General features: G+C 71.2%; 4 protein-coding genes across 9 annotated transcripts; 1 reads left to right on the forward strand and 3 right to left on the reverse strand.

The window, feature by feature from the left end:
- Positions 1–96: 96 nt before the first annotated feature.
- WBP1 (WW domain binding protein 1) lies at positions 97–3,160 on the reverse strand. The gene is made up of 4 exons (XM_080372723.1): positions 2,329–3,160; positions 2,123–2,225; positions 1,871–2,032; positions 97–1,424 (listed from the first exon to the last, which is right to left on the reverse strand). Exons 1-4 carry the CDS (start codon positions 3,073–3,075, stop codon positions 766–768), a joined length of 1,671 nt encoding a protein of 556 aa, XP_080228849.1. The 5' UTR covers positions 3,076–3,160; the 3' UTR covers positions 97–765.
- Positions 3,107–5,381, reverse strand: INO80B (INO80 complex subunit B). Its single transcript, XM_080372889.1, has 5 exons — positions 4,988–5,381; positions 4,686–4,872; positions 4,432–4,550; positions 3,976–4,157; positions 3,107–3,765 (listed from the first exon to the last, which is right to left on the reverse strand). The coding sequence occupies exons 1-5, from the start codon at positions 5,364–5,366 to the stop codon at positions 3,301–3,303; spliced, it is 1,332 nt and encodes a 443-aa protein (XP_080229015.1). The 5' UTR covers positions 5,367–5,381; the 3' UTR covers positions 3,107–3,300.
- A 63-nt stretch (positions 5,382–5,444) lies between these two features.
- RTKN (rhotekin) lies at positions 5,445–14,888 on the forward strand (the record flags this gene model as incomplete). Of its 5 annotated transcripts, XM_080372628.1 has the most annotated exons (13): positions 7,228–7,508; positions 9,291–9,490; positions 9,596–9,657; positions 9,782–9,835; positions 9,914–10,031; positions 10,783–11,007; positions 11,080–11,174; positions 11,471–11,577; positions 12,256–12,387; positions 12,453–12,618; positions 12,900–13,004; positions 13,257–13,365; positions 14,014–14,157. In XM_080372628.1, exons 1-13 carry the CDS (start codon positions 7,338–7,340, stop codon positions 14,018–14,020), a joined length of 1,551 nt encoding a protein of 516 aa, XP_080228754.1. In that variant the 5' UTR covers positions 7,228–7,337. The 5 variants fall into 5 exon arrangements, with proteins under 5 accessions (XP_080228753.1, XP_080228756.1, XP_080228754.1 ...); XM_080372627.1 differs by lacking the exons at positions 7,228–7,508; positions 13,257–13,365 and adding an exon at positions 5,445–5,731 and having other exon boundaries at positions 14,014–14,888; XM_080372630.1 differs by lacking the exons at positions 7,228–7,508; positions 14,014–14,157 and adding an exon at positions 5,445–5,731 and having other exon boundaries at positions 13,257–13,369.
- On the reverse strand, positions 14,858–21,792 carry LOC308056706 (uncharacterized protein). 2 transcript variants are annotated; one of them, XM_080372450.1, is made up of 14 exons: positions 21,611–21,792; positions 19,692–19,744; positions 19,482–19,594; positions 19,293–19,367; positions 18,639–18,779; positions 18,429–18,506; positions 18,116–18,267; positions 17,793–17,847; positions 17,643–17,717; positions 17,231–17,351; positions 16,100–17,107; positions 15,871–15,980; positions 15,578–15,635; positions 14,858–15,337 (listed from the first exon to the last, which is right to left on the reverse strand). In XM_080372450.1, the coding sequence occupies exons 1-14, from the start codon at positions 21,694–21,696 to the stop codon at positions 15,237–15,239; spliced, it is 2,226 nt and encodes a 741-aa protein (XP_080228576.1). In that variant the 5' UTR covers positions 21,697–21,792; the 3' UTR covers positions 14,858–15,236. The 2 variants fall into 2 exon arrangements, with proteins under 2 accessions (XP_080228576.1, XP_080228575.1); XM_080372449.1 differs by having other exon boundaries at positions 17,231–17,354.
- Between the last annotated feature and the right edge of the window lie 135 nt (positions 21,793–21,927).

A 21,927-nucleotide genomic window follows, 5' to 3' on the forward strand; every position in this document is an offset into this window, starting at 1 on the left:
CTCGCTGTGTCAGGGGTCTCCCTGCCCTCCCTGTGAAGCTGTGGAGGCCCGGCTCGGCCCCAGTGCCCCCCCTGTGCCCCCTAGCAGGCGCAGGGCTGCCATACTTCCACATCTCTTTAATGGTGAGAGAACGCTACGTGAACTGCCCATCCCGCAGCAGAGATGGGCCCCCCCCACGGGCAGCGGCACCAGCAGCACAGGGTGGGGGGGATGGGCTGGGGCAGGCACGGGACCCTGGCAGCTGCGGCCCCTGGAAGCAAGTTCGGAGGGGAGGGAGCTCCGGCAGGACCACAGCGAGAGCAGGGCTGCCCCATGGCCCAGCCGCACCACATGAGGTACTGGACACAATGGGGCGTGGGGGGGGTCAGTCAGGGTGAGGGGCCTCGGGGGCTCTGCAGCCAGAGTCCAGGCCCCGGGGACGCTGCCCTGAGCCCCCTGGCAGTGGGCATGTGGAGTAGGGGGCCATGCCCGGGCCACAAGGCAGCACTGGGAGCACAAGGGAGGGGGCAGCCCCGGCTGAACCACTGCTGATCCTGCTCTGCCCCGCAGCAGGTGCCCTCTGAGCGGGGGGGGGTCGCACCCACTGCACCCCCCTGGCCACTCCAAGGCGGGGCTGGAGGCAGAACAGGCCGGGATGGCGGGTGGGGCCTGAGGCACGGCCACCTGCCCCCACCCCAGGGATGGGCAGGGGGAGCAGGCAGCAGGACGGGGCCAGGCAAGCTAGCAGGCAGCGGGGAGGGCAGGGCTTGGCCGGTGGGCACAGGCTCAGACAGGCAGGGCAGGCGAGCTGGGCCCCTCACCGCTCCCCTGGCTCGGCAGCCCGCACCGGGGCGAGGGTGTGGGGCTGGCCTTGCCCAGGAGGTGGGTGCCCTCACCCTCACCCTCCTCCTCCTCCTGGCAGCGCCCCACCTCGATGCCTGAGTCCCCCGTCAGGCGCCGGTGCCGGAAATGCTCGCCGCTGCTGCCACCTTCCTCCCGAGCTGTGCCACCCTCCTCCTCCTCGCCCTCCTCGATGTCGGAGCAGGGGTGACAGTCAGCCTCAAAGAAGTCCATGGTGGAGGAGAAGAGGGTGTGCTTGTGCGGGGCCCTGCGGGCTGGCGCTTCCTCAGCGGGCTGCTCCCAGCTGGCGCCGGTGCCAGTGCTGCTGGTGCCGCCCTCCTCGCTGGGCGTGCTGGCCTGGCTGCGCTCTGTCTCGTCCGTCACCTGCACCGAGAGCGAGGTGCTGCTGGGAGATGTGGCGCAGCTTGACTCGCAGGAGCAGCTGGTGTAGTTCTCTGAGCTGGGAGAGAGTGTGAGGCTGCTGGAGCCCAGGCGGCTGCGGGGCCCGCTCAGCTGGGCCAGGATGGCGCTGTACGGCGGCGGCGGTGTGCTGGGGCGGTGGGCCACCTCCTCGTAGGCAGGCAGCTTGAAGGAAGCCAGCATCCCTGCGGGGAGAGGGGGAGTACAGGTCAGAGACCCCCAGGAGCCAGACTGCCACCGGGCCCGTCCCCAGAGGTGGAGGACCTGGAGTGCCCAGCCCAGCACAGGGCCCCGAGGCAGAGCAAGGGGGCTGCGGAGCTGTGAGGATGCAGGGGTCGGGGGGGACAGACAGATGCAGGGCGTTGGGTGGGATGCAAGGATACATAGGGGGCTGGCGAGGGACAGACAGACACATGGGACTGGGAGGGGACGAACAGATGGATACATGGGGCTTGTGGGGGACAGACGGATCGGTGGATGGACACACAGGGCTGGTGGGGGACGGATGGATAAACGCACAGGGCTGGGGAACACACAGATGGACAGACACAGTGCTGGGGGGTATGGATGGTTGGACAGGAGGTTGTCAGGGGACAGACGGATGGACGCAGGGGCTGGGCCCCTCACTCACTGAGGTCCATCATGGAGGCGGGGTAGTTGCAGGCACCGTGGTAGGCGATGAGGTTGATCTCCCGCTGCCGCTGCTGCTGCTGCAGGCGCAGCTTGGCCCGGCGGTGCCGGTAGGCGCAGCAGCAGCTGAAGAGGATGAGGATGGTCCAGAGGAGCCAGAACCCTGCGGGGAGCAGAGCGGGGTCACCCTCCCCTCGAGCCTTTGGTCTGAGCCCAGGGCGCCCCCGGGGCCGCGGCCCCCGCCCGCACTCACACCACAGCTCGTAGTAGTAGGTGCAGCAGCCGGTCTCCCCGCAGCAGTGCCCCGTCTCGCACACGTAGGGCTGGTTGTTCACCCCCGGGCAGTACTCCCGGGCCTGCGGGCACAGCCACACCGTCACACCGGCCCCGGGAAGGGGGGCCCGTCCCAGCCTGCCGCCGCGCCCCAGCCCGCCGCCGCGCCCCAGTGCCCGCCCGTACCTGCTGGTGCTGCCGGCCCAGCAGCGCGGCCCAGGCCCCTTCGGCGCCGCCGCTCCCGGGCCGCTCCATGGCGCCGCCTACAGCCCGCCGCGGCCCCGCGCCGGCTCCGCCCGCTCGGCCGCCCCGGCCCCGGCCCTGGCCCCCGCCTCCCGCAGCAGCAGCCGCTGCCCCCCCGCCGCCGCCGCCGCCGCCGCCCCCATCCCGGCCGCCCGGCCCGCCGCCGCCGCCCGGGCCGCAGCCTCCGCCGCCGCCATCACGCCCGGGCCGAGGTTCCCGCCCCCCCGACGCCCAATCCGACACCGCCTCGCCGCCGCCGGCCAATCGCCGCCGCCGCCGCCGCCCTGCCTCCGCCAATCGGGCGCCGTCTGCCCGCGCCTCACGCCCAACAACAGAGACAAAGGGACCGAGCCCCGCCCCGCCCCGATTGGCGGCCGCCGCCGCCAACCAGAGACGGAGCCCCGCCCCGCCCGCCGTGACTGACGGGGGCGCTGACCAACGGCGACCTCGCCCAGCGCCCCACGGCCGGGGGCAGCCCCTTCTGGCCCTCGGGGCGGAACTTGAGCCAAGCGCGGCCAACGGGCGGCACAGACACCGGCAGGGCACGCGATTGGCGGAACGACCAACCAACCGGTGCTGTCGCTCGCTGCCGGACAGGGCCCCAGCCAATGGACGCTTCCCGGTACCCCGCCCCCGGGATCGGCGGGCCGTACCATAACGCACCCGAGGGGGGTCCCCGGGCCGTACCATAACGCACCCCGTGGACACGGACACACACGGCTCCGACACCAACCACCTTTAATAAACCCTGCAGCACCGGGTGGCGGTGCCACCGCGGGACCTGCCCCGGGACCAGCCCCACCTGGGATACCCCTGCCTCCCAGGACCCCCACAGTCACCTCCGGGGCCACCTCACAGCCCCGGCCCCCTCTGTCCATGGCGGGGGGGCTGGTGCCCCCCCCTTGCCCCCGGCCCCTAGGCCACTGCCTCCTGCAGCTGAAGATTCCTCCTGTAGCAGGCCAGGCTGCAGAGCGGCAGCCCAGTGCGGGAGCAGGCATAGCGCTTGTGGTTGGAGCAGCCAGCGACGCCACAGAGGACAGGTGTGGGCACAGTGGGGGCCGGGGTGGGCAGCAGGGGCAGGGCCATGCCTGCCGGGAAGGAGACGGTGATGCGGTCGGTGGCGTTGCAGTAGTGAACGACGGGGCAGGAGGCCTGCTTGGCCCTGCGCTCCCGCAGCGTCTTCACCTTGGCCTTGTTGGTCTTAGTCAGGCGCTCGATGGTCTGGTTCTTGTTCTCCTCTGCCTTCTTGGCCGCCTGCAGGCGCCGCTTGCGGGCTCGCTCCTCTCGCTTCACCAGCATCTCCTCTGTCAGCTCCTTTGCCTTGTAGCCCATGGGCAGCTCCAGCAGTGGCTGGCTCTGCTGCTTGTGCAGGAGGGCTTTCTGTGGGGGGCACAGGAGGACACAGTTACGGCTTCGGCCAGGGCCCTCCCTGCCCCTCCAAGGGCTCCCACCAAGCCCACCACCAGCTCTGGGACCCCCACAGCATCACAGCAGGCAGCAGAACTGGCTCAGCGTTGGGGCTCCCGGCCCCGGCTGTGCCCCTCAGCCCAGCCCCAGGCAGCTCCATGACCGCTTTCACTCCCCTCTCACCTGTCGGGCTGTCAGTAGTGACTCGTCCACCTCCTTCTTGAGTTCCCCATTATCATCCAGCTCGCCCTTTTCAAGGGCATCAAGCCAGCGCTCCTCTTCTTCATCATCATCCTCACGGCTGGGAAAGCAATTCTCTGAGTCCAGGTCTGGCAGGGGCGACGGGTCCAGATTGCTGTCCTCATCTGGACCAGGCAGTGGCAGGGAGACAAGTCACCGTGTGTATGCATGTGTCTGTTGCCCCATCCCGGGGTCACGCTGTTGCCAGAGCCATGACAGGGTGACCCATGCAACCCCGGGGCCAGCCTGCAGGCCCCATCCCTGCCCAGCTCTGCTGCAGTGCCGTGGGCATGGATGCACCCACAGCCCCCCTGGGAAGGGCTGGAGCATCCCCACAGGCCCCGCGTCCCACTGCAGCCCTCCGAGGCCCCCCGGCAGCCACCCCCCCCCCGAGCTCACCCAGCCAGGCCCGGTACTGCTCGATGGGCACCCCCTCCGTGGGCTCCTCTTCCTCATCCGCCACCATCAGCGGGGAGGGCGAGCGCGGTGCCTCGGGGACCACTGTGAAAGTCGGCACGCTGTGGGGAGAGCACGGCGGTGGGCAGGGCCGGGTGCCTCGGGCCCCCGCCGGGGCGGAATGCGGGGCCGGGCAGCCGAGCGAGGCCTGTGGGGCGGGGGGGGAGACCGGCCGAGCCCCCCGCGGCGCCGCTCACCTCTTGGTGCCCAAGATCTGCCCCCCGAGCTTGATCTTGAGCTTGAGCTGGGGCTTGCGCAGCCCGGCGGTGGGCTCGGGGGGCGGCCCCGCCACCTCGTGGTGGTGCTTCTTCTTGTGCTTCTTCTTGTGCTTCTTGTGCTTCTTCTTGTGGGAGCCGTGCCCGCCGCCCGCTTCGGCCTCTTCCCCTGCGGGGGGGCCCGCAGCCGTCAGCCCGGCCTCCCGCCACCGGGCGCAGCCCCAGCGGGCGGCCACCGGCGGGGCCGCGGCTGCGAGCGCCCCCCCGGCCCCCGGCCCCCTCACCGTGCTCGCCGCCCTCCATCCTGCCGCGCCGCCAGGCCTTGCTCATGCGGCGCTGCCGGTGCCGGTGTCCCGCCGCCCGGGGGAAGCGATTCGGCGCGGACCCGCGTCCGCTTCCGGGCTCCCTGGCGGGGGCGGGGCGCCGTCGCCGCCATCTTTGAAGCGGGCAAGGAGAGGCCGGAGGGGACGGGTGCTGGCCGGCCGGCGCGTGCGGGCCGGTGCACGGACACGCGTGGGCGCGCGCCGCGGTCCGGCGTACGGGGGCTGCTCGTGCGGGCGGCGTGCCCTGGAGCTGCGGCACTTGGCGCGTCCCCGCAGACCCCCCCACGCCCCCAGCCCCCCAGCCAGGCACAAACCCACACCCTACACCGCCCTCCCCCATCCGCCCCCCCAGCCCCCCGGCCCTCCACTGACACCCCCCCGCGCCCGCAGCTGCCTGCGCTGACTCGGGCCATTGTCCGGCCGGTGCCACCCGGTGCCCGGTACCACCCCAGGCCCTGCCCCGCTGCCCCCGCTCCCCCCGGTGCCGGCGCCTCCCGGCGCGTCCCGCCCCCGCGCCAGGTGCGGCGGGGCCGGGCCCGGGTTGGCCGCAGGCGCGGGACAGGAGCCGCGCCGCCCGGTATCGCTACCGGCAGCATGTTCTGCCGCAGCCAGCGCAGCCGGGTGACGGTGGCCCGGGGCTCGGCACTAGAGATGGAGCTCCGCCGCGGCCGCTGCCGCCTCAGCCTGCTGGCCGACTCCCCGCAGGTACGGCACCGGCGGCGGCAGCCGGGCCCGCGGGCGGGGCGAGGGGGCACCGGCACCCGCCGCCCCCGCCCCCGGCACCCGTCGCCCTCGCCCGGCCCGTCCCACCGGCAGCACCGGTCGCCACCGGCCCAGCCGGGATTTCTCGCCGCGCCGCCCGGCCCCCGCCCTTGCCGCCGGCACCGGGCAGCTGCGGGGCGCCGCGGGTCCTGCGGCTTCTGGGGAGGCGGCCGGGACCCCGCTACCGGGGGCGAGCCAGAGCCGGGGCACCTCGCGGGCTGCCCCGGGGAGGGGACTGTACTGGCGGGGGCGAGCGGGACGGGCCAGCGGGACCCTCGCCCCCGCCGGGCACGTGGCACGCGGCGCCGGCTGGGCACGAGGCACGAGGGGGGTCCCCGGTGCACCCCGCGGGGGGCCCGGTTCAGCCGGTACCGGCTGCACGGGGTAAAGGAGGGGTGGGGGCCGTCCTGGCGCATACTGGAGCGGGGTTCCCGGTTCATCCAGTACTGGCTGCACGTGGCGGGGGCGTCCCGGTGCGCACGGAGCCGGGGGGGGACGGGCGGGGGGCGGCCCCTGTGAGCGGGGCTGGGGGGGCGGGCCGGGGGCGGGCGGCCACCGCCTTCCTGCGCGCGCCGCGGCGGAGCAACGGAGCGGGAGCGGCGGCAGGTACCGGGGGGGCGGCTCGCGCTGCTGCGCCCACCGGGGCCAGTAGGGGGCGGGGGACGGCGGGGTCCCGGTGTCCGCGCTCCGCTGCGTCCTCTGTGTGTGCGTGCGTGCGTGAGTGCGTGTCCCCTCCTCCGGTCCCGGGGCCCCGTCCCCTCCCCGCGTCCCGACCCCTCCCGGTCTCCTTCAGCCAGGGGCCTCGGCGCCAACGGGGCCCGGGCTCGGCAGCCCCTGTCCCGGGACCGCCGCGCCCCCTCTCCCGGCCCTGTGTCCCTTCTGTCGCCGCACGCCGCCCTGTCCCGGCACCCAGACCCCTGCCCCCCCCGTCGCGTCCCCGCACCCCGTCCCTTGTCCCTCTGCGTCCCCGCACCCCTTTTCCTGTCCCCTGCACCCCGTCCCGTCTGCTGCACTCCAACGCCGGCACCCCCCGGCCCCTCCCTGCAGCCTGTCCCCAGCGTCCCCTCCCAGCACCCAGCCCCCCGTCCCCCACACCCCAACTTGTCCCCTGCACCCCGTCTCCTGTCCTTGTCCCCTGCGCTCCCTCCCCTGCACCCCATTTCCTGCACCCTGTCTCCCATCCCCCTTCCCCTGCACCCCTTATCCCCCCCTTTACCCCTTCCCCTGCACCCTTTATCCCCCCTGCACCTCAAGCCCTGCACCCTGTCCCGTGCATCCCCTTGTCCCCTCCCTGCCCCCCCGTTCCCCGCCCCAGCCGCCCCCGCTGCCCTTTCCCGCACAGTGTCCGGTTGTTCAGCGGGAGGGGGCGGCCGTTACCCGGTCAGGAGCCGGGGGTGGGGGGGGCGGGCGGGCAGCAGTACCGGGGGGGGGCCGATGAAAGGGCCCTTTTCTCTCCACAGCTGTAGTGTTGGGGGGGGGGGGGCTCAGAAAGCCCCGACTCCTGACGGCGCTGGATGCAGTGGGGTCCGCGGGTGGGGATTTGGGGTGGATGCGGGAAACCCCCTCCACCCCCCCCAGCCCCCCCAGAATAACCGGGGGGGTCCCGGTGGTCCCGATGGAGGTAGCGGGGAGGGGGCAACGCCTTCAGATGCAGGAGAAACTGCGGATCCTGGAAGATCTCAACATGCTTTATATCCGTCAGATCGCCATTAGCCTCCAGGTAGGAATTTGGGGGACCCCACCCTGGGAAACCCCAGGATCACCCGGACACCGCGGGGCGGGGGGGATCCCGGGGTCCGGGTGATCCTGGGGGTCCTGGGAAGGTGGAGAGTGTTCCCCACCGATCCTCTCCGTGGGGGGAACGTATCCCCTGTAGCAGCAGGGGGATCCCCGGGAGGATACAGGGGGTGGTCCTGGAGGTGGGGGGGGCGAGTTCCCGGTTGCTGCCGCCCCCCCCCCCCCCCCCCCCCGCCCGCTGCTCGGGGTTATTTATAGCAGGCGGTGACGTCACTGCGGCTCCATGGGCAGGGGGCCCGGGGGGTGCAGGCAGCGCGGGGCAGGGGGGTGCAGGCAGCAACCGGTACCAGAATGGAGCAGCAGCCAATACCAGCAGTGAGTTGGGGGGCTGCAGGGTCGGGGGGCTGGTTGGCGTGCCACCCTACATACGCACTGGAGGTGCCTGGGGTGTGTGGCATGTCTGGGGGGCGCATGGGGCATGTGGTTCCTCCATAGGGTATCCGTGGGGCATGTTGATCCCCTGTGGGGTACATGATGTATCTGTGGGGCATGTGGCACATCCGTGGGGTGCAGGGTAAATCTGTGGGGTGTGTGGCATATCCATGGGGTACGTGATGTATCTGTGGGATGTGTGGCTCCGCTGTAGGGTATGTGGTGCATCTGTGGGGCGCATGGTGCATCTGTGGGGTGTGTTGTTCCCCCGTGGGGTACACAGTGTATTCATGGGGTACGTGGCTCCGCCGTGGGGTACGTGATCTGTCTGTGGGGTGCATGGCAAATCTGTGGGGCACGTTGTTTCCTTGTGGGTTGCACGATCTTTCTGTGGGTGCATGATTGCTCATGGGGCATGTGATATATCTGTGGGGCATGTCGTTCCTCTGTGGGGCACATGGTGTATCTGTGGGGTGTGTGGCTCCCCAGGGCATACATGATGTCTTGATGGGGTGCTGGGCTCCCCTGTGGGCTGGGCTGGGGTGGGGACTGTTGGGGGGTAGGGGAGCTGCAGCCCCCTGGGCGGGCTGGGGACTGTTGGGGATGGGGTCCCTGGCACGTGGCTGGGGAGGGGCAGGGAGGAGGACCATGCACAGCTGGTGGCAGCGTGGCCCTGGGGGTTTGTTTGGGGGACTGCGACAAAGGCTGGTTTGGGGTGGGTGACAGAGGTGGCCATGGGGACTGGCCCTGCTGATGGGAGTGGAGCCGTGTGGGGGCTGCTGCATCCCCCCACCATGCTTGGGCCTGGGCTTGGTGCCCTGAGCTGTGCTGAGCCAGGGCTGTGTGGCTGGGACACCCCCTGCCAGTGCGCACAACTGGGACACCCCCCACCCCCCCCCATGCGGAGCTGGGACTCCTCCGTGTGACTGGGAGCCCCCAGGGTGTGTGGCTGGGACATCCCCTGCTCCAGTGTGCATGACCGTGACCCCCCCCCCGCCCCGGGGGTGCACAGCTGGGATGCCCGTGCATGTGCAGCTGGTACCCCTCCCCCAGGGTGCATGGCTGGTACCCCCCCAGGGGTGCACAGCTGGGACCCTCATGCATGTGCAGCCGGCCCCCCCCCCCGGGTGCACGGCCAGGACCCCGGGGGCGCACAGCTGGGATGCCCGTGCATGCGCACGGCTGGTGCCCCCCGGGGGTGCACGGCGGGGACCTCCATGCATGTGCAGCCGGGGCCCCCCCGGGGTGCAGGCCTGCCCCCCCGCCCCCAGGCTGCGTGGATGTGGGGGGTGCCGGAGGGGTGCCCGCCCCATGCGCCGTGCCGTGCCCGCAGGACACGGAGATCCAGCGGAAGATGGAGCGGGAGCTGCGGCTGCGGGAGGGCGCCTGTAAGCTGCTGGCAGCCTGCAGCCGGCGGGAGCAGGCGCTGGAGGCGGCCAAGAGCCTCCTGCTCTGCAACAGCCGCGTCCTGGCCTACATGGCCGAGCTGCAGCGCAGGAAGGAGGCGCAGGTGCTGCGGGGGACGGCCAGGCGGTGAGCACCCCCGGGCCGGGCGGGGGGGCGGGGGGGGGGGGCGGTGGCTGGGGCGGCTGTCACAGCTCCCCTCCCCCCCCCCCCCCCGCCGCGCTCCCCCCGCAGCCCCTCCGATGCCGGCCCCGCGGACGAGCGTCTGCCCTGCCGCGGCACCGTCTGCGTCTCAGGTATGGGGGGTTCCCGCTGGGCAGCCCCCCCCCCCTCTTTTGTGCAGAGGTGGGGGACTGGGGGGAGGGTGAGGGGCGCTGCGGGGTGTCCAGACCCCCTCATCGCCTGCTGTGCCTCCCCCAGACCTGCGCATCCCTCTGATGTGGAAGGACACGGAGTACTTCAGGAACAAGGGAGGTGAGTAGAGGGGTGCAGGGGAGCGGCCCCCCACCCTCACACTGCCCTGACCCCCCCTCACTGCTGCCCCCCCCGCAGAGCTGCACCGCTGCGCCGTGTTCTGCCTGCTGCAGCTGGGGGCTGAGATCCATGACACCCCCATGGTGCTGGTGGACCGGACCCTCACTGACATCTGCTTTGAGAGCGCCGTGCTCTTGTGAGTGGGTGCCCCTCCCAGGGACCCTGCCGCCTCCCCAGGGACCCTGCCCTCGTGTGACCCCCCCAGGACAGACCCCTGCCAGCCCCCGGGGACCCCTGCCCTCCCATGACCCCAGCAGGGACATTGCTGTCATGTGACACACTCCCACCCAGGATGGACCCCTGCCCTCTTCTGATGCCCCCTCGGGACCCTGTCCTCCTGTGACCCCTCAGGACAGACCCCTGCCCTCCCCTGCCAGCCACCCAGGACCCCTGCCCTCCCATGACCCCCCTGCCGAGACCTTGCCCTCATGTGACCCCCCTCAGGATGGACCTCTGCCTTCCCCTGCCATCCCCTTAGGACTCTGACCTCTCATGACCCCCCAGGGACCCTGTCCTCCCCTGCTCCCACAGGGACCCTGCCCTCATGTGACCCCCCAGCACAGACCCCTGCCCTTCAATGATCCCCCCCAGGACAGACCCCTGCCCTCCCCTGCCACCCCCAAGAGACCCTGCCCTTCCATGACTCGTGCCCCCCCCAGGACAGACCTGTGCTCCCCTCAGTGAGATTGTCCTCCCATGACCCCCTAGAACAGACCCCTGCTCCCACCAGGGACCATCCCCTCCCCTGCTTCCCTCCCCCCCCCCCTGCCCCCGGGGATCCCCCAGGCTGTGGCTGTGGGGTGGCACGGAGGGTCCCAGAGTGAGTGGTGGGTCGGGGGGTATGTGTCCCCTCCACGACCGCCCCACTCATCCAGTGCCCCCCCCAGCTCGGAGGCCGGGCCTGACTTTGAGCTGAAGGTGGAGCTGTACAGCGCGGGGCTGGCAGGGGGGGGGGCGCAGGGCAGCACCCCCAGGAAGCTGGCCACCCGCCTCAGCACCTCCCTGGGACGCTCCGCTGGCAAACGGGTGCGTGCTGCCATGGACGGGGGTCCCAGCAGCCCCCCAGGGAACGGTGGCACCAGCCCCCTCCTGCTGCCGGCCCCCAATGTGCCGTGAGTACCCGTCCCCTTGCCGGCCCCGCTGTGTCCCCCCCGGCCCCCTGGCCTCACCCGCCATGTCCCCAGGGGCCCCAAGTTCCACCTGCTGGCACATGCTGTCCTCTCCCTGGCCGAGGTGCAGGACGGGTTCCGCACCCACGACCTCGCCATCGCCAGCAACGGTGAGTACATGGCACGGCACGGCATGGCACGGTGCGGGCGGTGGGGCTGGGGGTCCTGGCTGGTTTGGGAGGGGAAGGAGTGTGGGGCCTCGTGGGGTGGAGGGCAGGTGGGGCTGGGGTCCTGGCTGCTCTGGGGGAAGGTGTGCTGGGGGTCCCGGCGGTGTGGGGAGGGGTCGGGGGGGGTTGGTGTGGCGAGCGGTGAGGTGGCCCTGGCGAGGCTGCTGGGGAGATGGTTCTGGGGTCCCAGCTGGGGAGGGGTCCATGGCCGGGCGCCCCAGGCAAGTGTGCCCCTCCAGAGGAGAGCTCCTTCTGGCTGCCCCTGTACGGCAGCATGTGCTGCCGCCTGGCCGCACAGCCCCGCTGCATGGCCGCCCCTGTCACCAGCGGCTTCCTCCGGCTGCAGGTGAGCGTGGGGCCGGTGGGCAGGGGGCACAGACTGGGATGGGGTGGGGTGGGACAGGATGGAGTGGGATGGGGACACAGACTGGGATATGGGTGGGATGGGATGGGGACACAGACTGGGATAGGAGTGGGATGGGACGGGATGGTATGGAGTGGGATGGGGACGCAAACTGATGGGATGGCATGGGGACACAGACTGGGGTGGGGTGGGATGGGGACACAGGCAGGGGTGGCATGGGATGGAGATGGAATGGAATGGGATGGAGTGGGCTGGGGACATGGACAGGGATGGGCTGGGGATGTGATGGCGTGGCGACATAGACTGGGATGAGATGGGATGATACTGGGGACACAGGGATGGGAATGTGATTGAGATGGGATGGGGACAGACAGGCATGGGATGAGACAAGAATGGGATGGGACAGACAGTGATAAAGATGGGGACGGGTGGTGGCACAAGCCCACTGGGTCTCAGCAGTCCCTGCTGCGGGCTCTGGCTTGTGGTGGGGATGGAGACCCCTCTGCCAGGGGGAGGGGCCACCTCCAACCACCCACGGTGGGCAGGGGATGGGGTGCAGTGGGGGTGGGGATCCCAGCAGGGCTGGGGGTGACCTGGGGTCCAGGGCAGCATGGTGCCCACTGGTGCCAGCTGCACTGATGGTGCTGGCTCCATGGGCAGCAACCGGGGTCCGAGGCACAGAGCGGGACCCGCCTGTACTGTGTCCTGCACGGCACCGACCTCCTCTGCTACCACAGCCCCGGCGAGGCTGATGCCGGGCTGGAGCCGGCCCTCACCATCGCTGTCAACAAGGTACAGCTGAGGTAGGGGGTGGCGGGGCTGTGGGGTGTGGGGACTAAGGGCCGCTGCCACTGCAGGAGACCCGAATCCGTGCGACAGAGCGGGAGGGGCGCGGGCAGCCCCATGGCATGGCTGTCACCAACCGCTACAGTGGCGAGGAGGTGACCCACACGCTGCTGGCTGAGAGCCGAGCCGAGGCGCAGCGATGGATGGAGGCCTTCTGGCAGCACTTCTATGACATGAGTGAGCATGGGTGGGGGTGGCATGGCAGGACCCCCATCCCGGTGGGACCCCCATCCCAGTGGGACCCCCATCCCGATAAGACCCAATCCCAGTGTGACCCCCGTCCTGGGAGGACCCCCATCCTGGCAGAATGAGGACCTGATTCTGGTGGGACCCCCAGCCCAGCAGGATCGGCATCCCAGTGGGGTCCCCCCCAGCCCAGCGGGACCCCCAATCCCAGTGGGATCCCTGCCCCTGCAGTGCTGACATCCCCCCACCCCCCCCCACCCCCGTGCCCCCAGGCCAGTGGAAGCAATGCTGTGACGAGCTGATGAGGATCGAGGTACCACAGCCGCGCCGGCCACCCGCCATGCTGCCCCGGCAGGGCTCGCTCTACCACGAGATGGGTGAGTGCCAGGACGGGGGGCTGGGGGGGCTCTGCCTCTGTCTCCGTCCTCTCTGCTGTCTGCTAACCTGCCGCCGGGCGGCCCCCTTCTCACCGCCCTGGTGTCTCCCTAATGCTGCTGTTCTCTCCACTGCCTCTGTCCCCCATCTCTCTGTGTCCCCCCTCCTGCTTTCCTCTTTACCCCATCTCTCTGTCCTCCCGCCATCTCTCTGTCCCCTCCGTCTCTCCATGCCCCTGTCTCCGGCGGCTCCAGCCCTGCCTGGCCCGGCCGTGCCCCCCTCCACTTGCGAAGGGCTCCTGCTGCAGGATAACGCCGTCTCGGCGGAGATCCGGGCTCTGCTCTCCTCCTATTACAGCGACAGGTGATGGGCAGGGGGCCGGCGGGCTGAGTCCACCGTGCCATGGCCCGGGCACGGCACAGCTGCCCTGGCTCCGGTGTGCCCCGTGGCTGCAGGGTGTGGAACCTGGCCATGGGGCACACCCTGACCATGGGGCACATTCTAGCCACCACAGCCATAGGGCATGTCCTGGCCACGGGGCACATCCCCGTCACCACAGCCACAGGGCATGTCCTGGCCAGGGGGCACGTCCTGGCCATCTTGGCCTTGAGGCACCCCCCAGCCATGGTGCACATCCCAGCCACCATGGTCACAGGGCACATCCTGGCCATGGGGCATGTCCCAGCCACCAAGGCCATAGGGCACGCTTTGGCCATGGGGTACATCCCAGCCACCACAGCCATAGGGCATGTGCTGGCCAAGGGGCATGTCCCTGCCGTGGGGCACGGTCACTTCCCAGCTTCCCCAGCCATGGAGCATGTCCCAGCTGCTCTGGCTCTGGCACACATCCCAGCTCCCCTCAGCCACGGGACACATCCCAGCACATCCCATCCATGGGACACATCTCTGCTGCGGGGCCCCCCATCTCAGCCATTGGTGGGTCCCATCCCCGTGGGGCAGGAGCATGGCGAGGGTCCCAGGGGTGCAGCTGACCCCCATTCTCCCCTGCAGCTATTGATCCAGCCGACGACATTGAGGCAGTGACGGACATCCTGACGCGGCGGGCGGGGGGCCGAGCGCCAGGGACCCCCCCGTGGCTCTCCCTTTTCGAGGGGCCCCCCTCCCACGCCCCCCTCTGCAGCCGGGCAGGCAGCCCCAGCCCCCCAGCCTGCCGCCCCTGGGGCCGCCCCCGCACCCTCTCCCTTGATGCCAAGCTCAGCACCCTGAAGGGGCGGGGGTCCCGACGGGTGGGCCCCCCATCGTGCCCCTCGCCCCCCAGCTCTGGGTCCTCCAGTAGCGGCAGCAGCAGCCCAGCTGCAGAGCACAACCCCCCTGTGCCCCCCAGTCCCCTTCAGTCCCGGGTCTGAGCCTGGGGACCTGCAGGACCCTGGGGGGATGGGGGCCCCCGGCCTTCGGCCCCCAGGGTGGCTGTGGAGGGGTGACACTGGGGGAGGGGTCTTACCTGGGCAGGGGGCAGGGGCTCCCAGCTTCTTTTCTCGGGGAGAAACTGGAATTTCTGCCGCAGGGGGGCCAACCCACCATTGCAGGGTGGGCTCAGGGCTGAACCCCCAACAAACTGAGGGGGGGGGCATGTTACCCCTGTCCTGGGTGGGTGCTGGGGGCTGACCCCACCCCCTCTATGGCAAGGTGGGTGCTCAGGGCAAAACCCCACGTACAGTGGATGTGTCTAACCCCAGGGGGGCACAGGGGCTCCCTCAGCTCTGCTTTCCCTCACCTCTAACCCTGGGGGCTGCCTGCCCCAGCCCCCCACTCCACACCTCCTGGGGGGGGCAGCGCCCCCCAGTAGGGACCAGCCCTGGCTTTCCTGGGCTGGGGACCCAAAGCTGCCACCTCATTAATATGCATTAAAATTTATTTAACAGCCACTGTGCCTGATTGGGGGGAGGGGGGGGGGAATAGCAGGGGGGTCCCTCTGCCCTGCCTGGCCTCCCTGGGGTGGGGGTCCATGTCCCCCCACCCCCGTGCAGTATGCTGGGGGTGCTAGCTTCCCCCCCCACCTCCAAAACTGCTTATTGGTGTGCAAAGGAGTCAGGGGGGCTGCAGCCAGAGCCCCGGGGGGAAGGGGGGGGGGGGATTGTGCTGTGCTGGGGAGGGGTTATGGGAAGGGTTTGTGATGTGCAGGGAGCGTCCAGGGCTGAGGGGGTCAGGACTGCTGGCCATGGTGCCATACAGATACCCCCACCCCCCCAACGGGGTGCTGAGCCCCACCCTGGCTACACGGCGTGGGGGGAGAGGTCCTCATCCTCGGTGGGGGGGCTGGTGCCCCCTGGCAACTGCGGGTGGGGGGCGTCGCGGGCCAGCAGCAGGGCGAAGCCTGGGCAGAGAGAGGGTTGGGGGCTGAGGCTGGTGGTGGGCGGGGTGGGTCCTGGGCTGGTATGGGGGTGGGGGGAGGTCCATGGGGAGTCCAGGGATGGGGGGTTTTGGGGTGGGTCTCAGGGGAGATACCGGGGGGGGGGGGGGGGGGAACAATGGGGGGAAGCTGGAGGCAGGGGGGGTGGTAGAGGGATGAAGGAGTCTGGGGGCAATGGGGGGGGGGGGGTATGGGGAGGGTTACCTGGCTTGGCTTTGTGCAGGGGCTCTGGCAGGAGAATGCTGTCTCTGGGCTCATCCCCCTACAAGACAAGGGGGGCCCTGAATGGTGCCCATCCCCCCACCCAGAGACCCCCCTCAGCCCCCCTGCTCTGTCCTGCCCCCCAACCACATCTCCCCTCCAGCCCCACCTGCCCAGCCCAATCTTACACCCCAGCACCAACCCCCTTGCCCCTGCACTGTACCCGGCCCAACCATGGCCCCCGCCCCAAAACCATCCTCCCCCAAGCCCCACGCCACCCCCAGCCAGTGCCGTACCTCCTGCGGGGGGGTGTCCTGCTCCCAGGGGGCTGGCCAGCCCCCCGGCTCATGGCCCCCAGCGCTGTTGAGCCCCGAGTTGCCTCCAGCCAGCTGCTGCCCCCCAGGCCCTAGGGGAGAGGGGCAGCTGAGCCCCACGCCAGCCCAGTGCCTGGGCAGGGGTCTGGGGTGCGGGACACACCCCCACCCCACCACCCCCCAGACCCACACAGGGGTCCCAGCCACCCACCTGGCTGCGGTCCTGGGGCTGTCGAGCAGGAACGGGCTGGATACTGTGGCGGGCTGGGGCTGCGCGGGGGGGTCCCGGCCCCTGGCATTGGGGCAGGTGCCAACCCGGGCAGGGGGGACCCCCCCTGGGGACTCAGGACCCCCTTGCCCAGCTCCACCGGCAGCCCCAGAGACCCCCATGCTGGGGGACTGGGGAGGGGGAAGGTGTCCAGGGGGGGCCCATCCTCATCTGGTGGTGGTGCGGGGGGGCTGGGAGGAGGCAGTGGCATGGCCTCCTCGGGGTCTGCGGGGGGCTGCCAGGGGGGGCTGCCGGGGGACCCCAGCCCGAGAGTACTGCAGGGGGGCAGGGACTCACAGGTGTTGTCAGGGGACCCCGACCCGAGGGGGCCAGCGGGGCACCCCGTCCTGGGGGGACTGGCAGGGGGCAGGGTCCCTGGCCCAGGCCTGGTGGGGGGGGACCCAGCCCTGGCCAGGCTGGGGGGCCCGCAGGTGGTACAGGGAGGGGGGGGGGCTGTCCCTATGGGGCTGGCCAGAGGCGGGGAGGGCGCCTCCACAGGGCTGGGGGGGCTCCCTGGGTTGGCACAGGGAGGGGTCCTTGTCCCTGTGGGGCTGGTGGCATGGAGGGGCCCTGCCTTGGCTGGGCTGAGGGGACTCCCTAGGGTGGCACAGGGAGGGGTCTCCCTCCCCATGGGGCTGCTGGGGGTCCCAGTGGTGGCACATTGAGGGGTCACTGTCCTCATGGGGCTGGGGGGGCTCCCCGGGGTGGAACAGGGAGGGGTCCACATCCCCATGGGGGTGGGGGGGTCCCCAGTGGTGGCACAGGGAGGGGTTCCCCTCTCCGCGGGGCTGGTGGGGAGGGGAGGCGGGGGGCGGGGTGGGGGTGGGGGGGGTACAGCCCTGAATGCCCCGGGCTGAAGGGGTCCAGGCAAGGGTGGGGGGTCCGGCCGGCGGAAGATGAAGGCCGATTCCGTCAGGCTGCGCTGGTACCGCAGGAACGGCCGCCGGGCACCTGGGGTGTGGGGAAGGGTCAGCAGCCGGACGTGCCCACCCAGGAGGGGTGTCTGCAACCCCCACTCCCGGGCAGGCAGCACCCAGAGCCAGCACCATCGCCCCCCTCCATGGGGGCACCTACCAGGCCTGGTGCCAAGGTGGGGTGTGGGCAGTGGGGTGCCAGAGGTGGACCCTGAGCGCTCCCGCTGCCGGAAGAAATCCCGCGGGTTCTGCGAGCGCTGGGAGACCAGGACGGCCGCCTCCTGCTGGCACCCACGGACCCGTCAGTGGGGCCACAGCATGGCCATGCGGCGTGGCCAGGGGCCCGTGGCATCATGGCACAGCCACGTGGCACCGCAGCACAGCCAGGGGCATGCAACACGGCCGGTGGGGGCATGTGGCACCATGCCATGGCCGTGTGGCACTTCGGTGCAGCCAGGGGCACGTGGCACCAAGGCACAGCCAGGGACACACAGCACAGCCAGGGGCACACGGGGCAGGGACACAGCTGGGGGCACACAGGGCAGGACAGGGCGCTCGGCCCCAGCACTCACAGCCGCCTTCTCAATGGACTCGCTGCGCCGGCCGCGGTCCCGCATGGCCTCCTCATACTCCCGCTGCTGCTGCTCCTGCGAGGACATGAATGGCCAACCCATGGCCCCCCCAGATCCTCCAGCCCCCCCAAGACCAGCTGCCCCGCTCACCCATCGCGCCTTCTCCTTCCTCCGCTCCTCTGCCTCCAGCCGCGCCTGCTCCTTCCTGCGAGGGCAGGGAGTGTCAGGGGGGCACAGGGGACACAGTGGGCATGGGGGGCACTGGGGGCATGGGGAAAACCGTGGGGCACAGGAGCCTCAGTCCTGCTGTGGGTCCCTGTGCTCGGAGCCATGCAGGACAGGGGGCACAGGGCTGGGGAACCTGGGTGTGTGGGGGGCTGCAGGTCCCATCATGGCCATCTGTGGTCAACACCCCCGTGTGGGTGGGGGCACTGGAGGGGGGGGGGGGTGGTGTCCCACGACGCTGCCCTCACCGCTGCTCCTCGATCATCCGTTCCTTTTCCTTGAAGCGGAGCTCGCGTTCAGCTGCTTCACGCCTTTCCTCTTCCATCCGCTCCCGCTCCCAGCGCTTGCGCTCCTCCAGCACCCGCCGCCGCTCTTCCTCCTTGCGCTGCTCTTCCTCACGCTGCAGCCGCACCGTGCTCAGCACCGTGCTCGGCACCAGGACCCCTGCCAGGCTCAGCCCCATGGCCCCAAGCCAGCAGCCGTGACCCTGGACCCAGGGATGCCCGTATGCCTGTTGGGGATGTAACCAGCCCCTGTGCCCCCCATGCCCCCCAGCCTCACCTCGGCCTGGGCCCAGAAGGAGTCCCGCTTGGTCCGGTGGATCTCCAGCGCCGGGTTGGTCTTGCAGTAGTTGGTGCCCTGTGGGGACCCAGCTGGGGTCTCAGGGCAGGACCAGCCAGGACCCCCAGGATGGCATCAGGAAGGTGGGCAACAAACCCATCACCCTGTTGGGTGCCCTCCCAGCCAGACCCCCTGGGACCTCTCACTCACCACCAGCTCCTGGGCATCCGGGGGGGGCACCCTCCTGGCCAGGGCAGGGGCAGCGGTGGGGGCCAGCTGTGCCAGCGCTCGGCTCAGTCCCTCCTGTGTCACCTCCTCGACGCGGCGGGCACTCAGCACCACGCTGGCCTCCTGCCGCCGAGACAGGACGGCGTCATCCTCCCTGCCAAGCACCCACGGCCCCCCCCACTCTGCTCCCTCCCTGGATGGATCTGCAGCCTCCCCAGGGAATCCTGGCGTCATTCCCTCACACACGCTTGCCGCCTTCAGATGTGGGGCTGAATCCAGATGTGGGGGCCAGATCCAGATGCGGAGCTGGATCCCAGACATAGGACCCAGGCAGCTCCCCGGGGGGTGGGGCAAGGGCTGGGGGGGGGGGGGGCAGGATCCCACCAAGCCAGGGCAGGAATCCGGCGGGGTGGGGGCAGGGAGCTCAACCACAACCCTGGCTCGTCGGCCAAGGCTGGGAACTGGGAACGGCAGCGTCTGAGTCAGCAGAGCCAGGAATGCACCCGGCGCAGCAAGCAAAGGTCGGGGCTGGCTGGGATGGGGGGGATGGACATGAGGGGGCATGGGACTCAGTCCCCAGCCCTGGCCACACAAAGGGACAGGGACGGGGTCCCGCGCCCCCCCCCCCCCACTCACCCTGAAGAAGGCTCTGATGGTGGGCAGATGCCTGGCACACGCCTCTCGTTGGGACTCTGGCGCCTTCTCCCCAACCTGGCACCAGCACACATCACTTAGGCTGGCACCCTGTGCCACCTCCCTGTCTCCCAGGACCCCGGGGTAGGGGGTAGGATGGTCAGAGCCCCCTGCCCCAACCCCTGCACTCACCCAGTTGATGAGGACGATGCGGTGAGTACCAGTGCCAGGGTCTTGGACACGGCACAGACCGTACATGATGCTGGTGGTGGAGAATTTTTCGGCCAGCTCATCCGGACCCCCGGCTACAAGGAAGCAGTGGTCAGGGGGTGTGTGGGCGCAGTGGGACCCCCCAGTACTCCCCAGCCATGCCAGGGAGCTGGCAGCATCGCCCCCCGTTACCTCCAGAGTCCAGGAGTTTGAGGTCATGGTACTTCTCATAGGCGAAGACAGCCCTGGGGGGCAGAGGTGGGGTTGGGGTGGGGGGTGGGCAGCAGAGCAGCATGGGCAGCTGCCTTTGCCCCAGCAAGGTCACCTGCAGTAGGCGGCATGGCCACCCAGACGCTACTGGCCATGGCCAGCAGCGGCCACCAACCCGCTGTGAGCAAGTGCCGGCCGGCGGGTGCCCCTCCCCGGGGCAGAGGGGTCGGTGGCAGCAGCTCTCCCAGGGGAGGGAGCCAGGGGCTGCCACAAGGAGAGCTTGGGGGCAACACAGGGGGAGGCAGCCTGGGGACTTGCCAGAGCCAGGGGCACCCCCTGTGCCCCCGCCCCCCGGCTCGGTGTTGTCTGCCTGGGCTGAATTTGTGGAAGTGCTGCTGGCAGCATCCGCCCCGGGGACAATGGGGCCGCGGGAAGCAGCACAGCGGCAGGGCCCCTGGCCCAAGCCCCTCAGGGCGATGCTGCTGTCGCTCAGCACTGGGCTGGCACCTTGCGGGGTGCCGGGGACGCCCCTCCCTACCAGCCGGGCAGACCCTGACCCACAGGCCCCCCACCAGCCTTGTACTCCCCCTGCCTGCCCAGGGAGAGGGGAGCAGTCCTGGCCCCTGGCTGTGCCGGGACCCCCTGCCCTGGGCTGGGGGCAGCTCTGGGCCCAGGACCCCTCGCTGGCAGCGGCCCTGGCTGGGCATTCCCCAGCGGCCCTGCTGCCTCTTTGTCTCCGTATGGCTCCGATTACAGACACATGTGGCAGCACGCTGCGCTCCACGCTGCCTGGGACTCGGCCCGGCTCTGGGAGTGTGTGCGCAGCATGGCACGACAGGACATGGCATGGCAGGACATGGCATAGCACGGCTCTGGGAGCACGTGTGCAGCATGGCGTGGCATGGCAGGACATGGCACGGCATGGCTCTGGGAGCACATGTGCAGCATGGCACGGCATGGCATGGCACGGCACGGCATGGCATGGCACAGCACGCTGGCAGCATGTGGCAGGAGCGGGTGCTGGAGGAAGGCCAGCCGAGCTCCGGTGCTGTGGCACGCCAGCCCATCAGTGGTCTCGGGGCAGTGGCCGGGTGGCATCAGGGCAAAGCCCACCGTGCCACCACAGGGCTGTGGGGCAGCTATGGGGGCCAGTGACCCCCTGTGCTGGTGATGTCAGCCCAGCGCGTGAGGCCGCGCCGGCCGCGGCACGAGGTCTGGGAGGGCGCCGGCTCCGGCCTGCGCCCGTGGCACTGGTGCGGGACCGGCCCGGGACCCCCGGCCCAGGGGCAGGGCAGGACACCGCGCTCCCCCGCGGTGCGGCCGGGCCGGGGGGGCTCTGCCGGGCCGGGCTCCCCGTGCCCCCCTGGGAGCCCCCGGCCCACGCGGCACCGGAGGCAGGGAGCGGCGCTCGGCTGCTGCCACCCGGCAGTGCCCCCCGGGCACACCCTGGCGCTCCCAGCCCGGCGGCGGCGGGACCGGCAGGGGCAGGGCGGGACCGGGCACCCGGTTCCCAGCGCGGCGCGACGGGCGGGGCTCAGCCCCGGCCCCCTCCGGCCCCGCACCGCCGGCCCCGCGGCCCGGCCGGGACCCCGCTGCGATCCAGCCTCCCCGCCCCGGCCCGGTGCTGCTGTCGGTGCCCCGTGTGTCTCAGACCGACTCCCGCCGCCCGCCCCGCCCGTGCTGCTGCCCGGTGTCCATGCTCCGTCCCCGTCCCCGTTCCCGCTCCCGGTACCCGGTACCCGATACTCGATGCCCGGTGCCCGTTCCCGCTCCCGCTCCCAGTGCCGGTGTCCGCTCCCGGCGCCCGTCCCCGCTCCCGGCGCCCGTCCCCGCTCCCGGTGCCCGTCCCCGCTCCCGGTACCCGTCCCCGCTCCCGGTGCCCGTCCCGTCCCCAGCCTCACCAGTTGGTCCCGGCCCGGGGGTTGCCTACGTCCTCCTTGGCCGCCAGCAGCGCCAGCCGGTGCCGCTCCAGCCCCGGGGCCGCCATCCCGCGCCCGTCGCCGCTGCCCGCGGCCCCTGCGCCCGCCCCGCCCCGCCCCGCCCCACCGCCCACGGGCGGGACCGGCCGGCACCGGGCGGGGCAGCACCGGGAGCAGCCGGGGCGGGCGGCACCGCGCAGGGGTGCTGTGCGGGGTCCCGCACCAGGACATGGGTGCTGCGCAGGGTCCTACACCAGGTGTGAGTGCTGCACAGGTCCCAGAGGAGCAGAGGGACAGCG

This window comes from Falco punctatus, assembly GCF_963210335.1.
Source record: "Falco punctatus genome assembly, chromosome: 1".
In the NCBI taxonomy this organism is placed as follows: Eukaryota; Metazoa; Chordata; class Aves; order Falconiformes; family Falconidae; genus Falco; species Falco punctatus.

Coding starts and splice junctions, on each gene's coding strand:
- WBP1 (XM_080372723.1), bottom strand. CDS start 3,075: ATGGTACGGCCCGGGGACCCCCCTCGGGTGCGTTATGGTACGGCCCGC. Junction 2,226..2,328: donor TGGGCCGGCAGCACCAGCAG/GTACGGGCGGGC, acceptor CTGTGCCCGCAG/GCCCGGGAGTACTGCCCGGG. Junction 2,033..2,122: donor CTACTACTACGAGCTGTGGT/GTGAGTGCGGGC, acceptor TGCTCCCCGCAG/GGTTCTGGCTCCTCTGGACC.
- INO80B (XM_080372889.1), bottom strand. CDS start 5,366: ATGGGGGAGGGCGGTGTAGGGTGTGGGTTTGTGCCTGGCTGGGGGGCT. Junction 4,551..4,685: donor CAGATCTTGGGCACCAAGAG/GTGAGCGGCGCC, acceptor CTCTCCCCACAG/CGTGCCGACTTTCACAGTGG. Junction 4,158..4,431: donor GCAGTACCGGGCCTGGCTGG/GTGAGCTCGGGG, acceptor TGCCTGGTCCAG/ATGAGGACAGCAATCTGGAC.
- LOC308056706 (XM_080372449.1), bottom strand. CDS start 21,696: ATGGCGGCCCCGGGGCTGGAGCGGCACCGGCTGGCGCTGCTGGCGGCC. Junction 18,268..18,428: donor CCTTCTGGGCCCAGGCCGAG/GTGAGGCTGGGG, acceptor GTGCGGCTGCAG/CGTGAGGAAGAGCAGCGCAA. Junction 17,718..17,792: donor GGAAGGAGAAGGCGCGATGG/GTGAGCGGGGCA, acceptor ATGTCCTCGCAG/GAGCAGCAGCAGCGGGAGTA.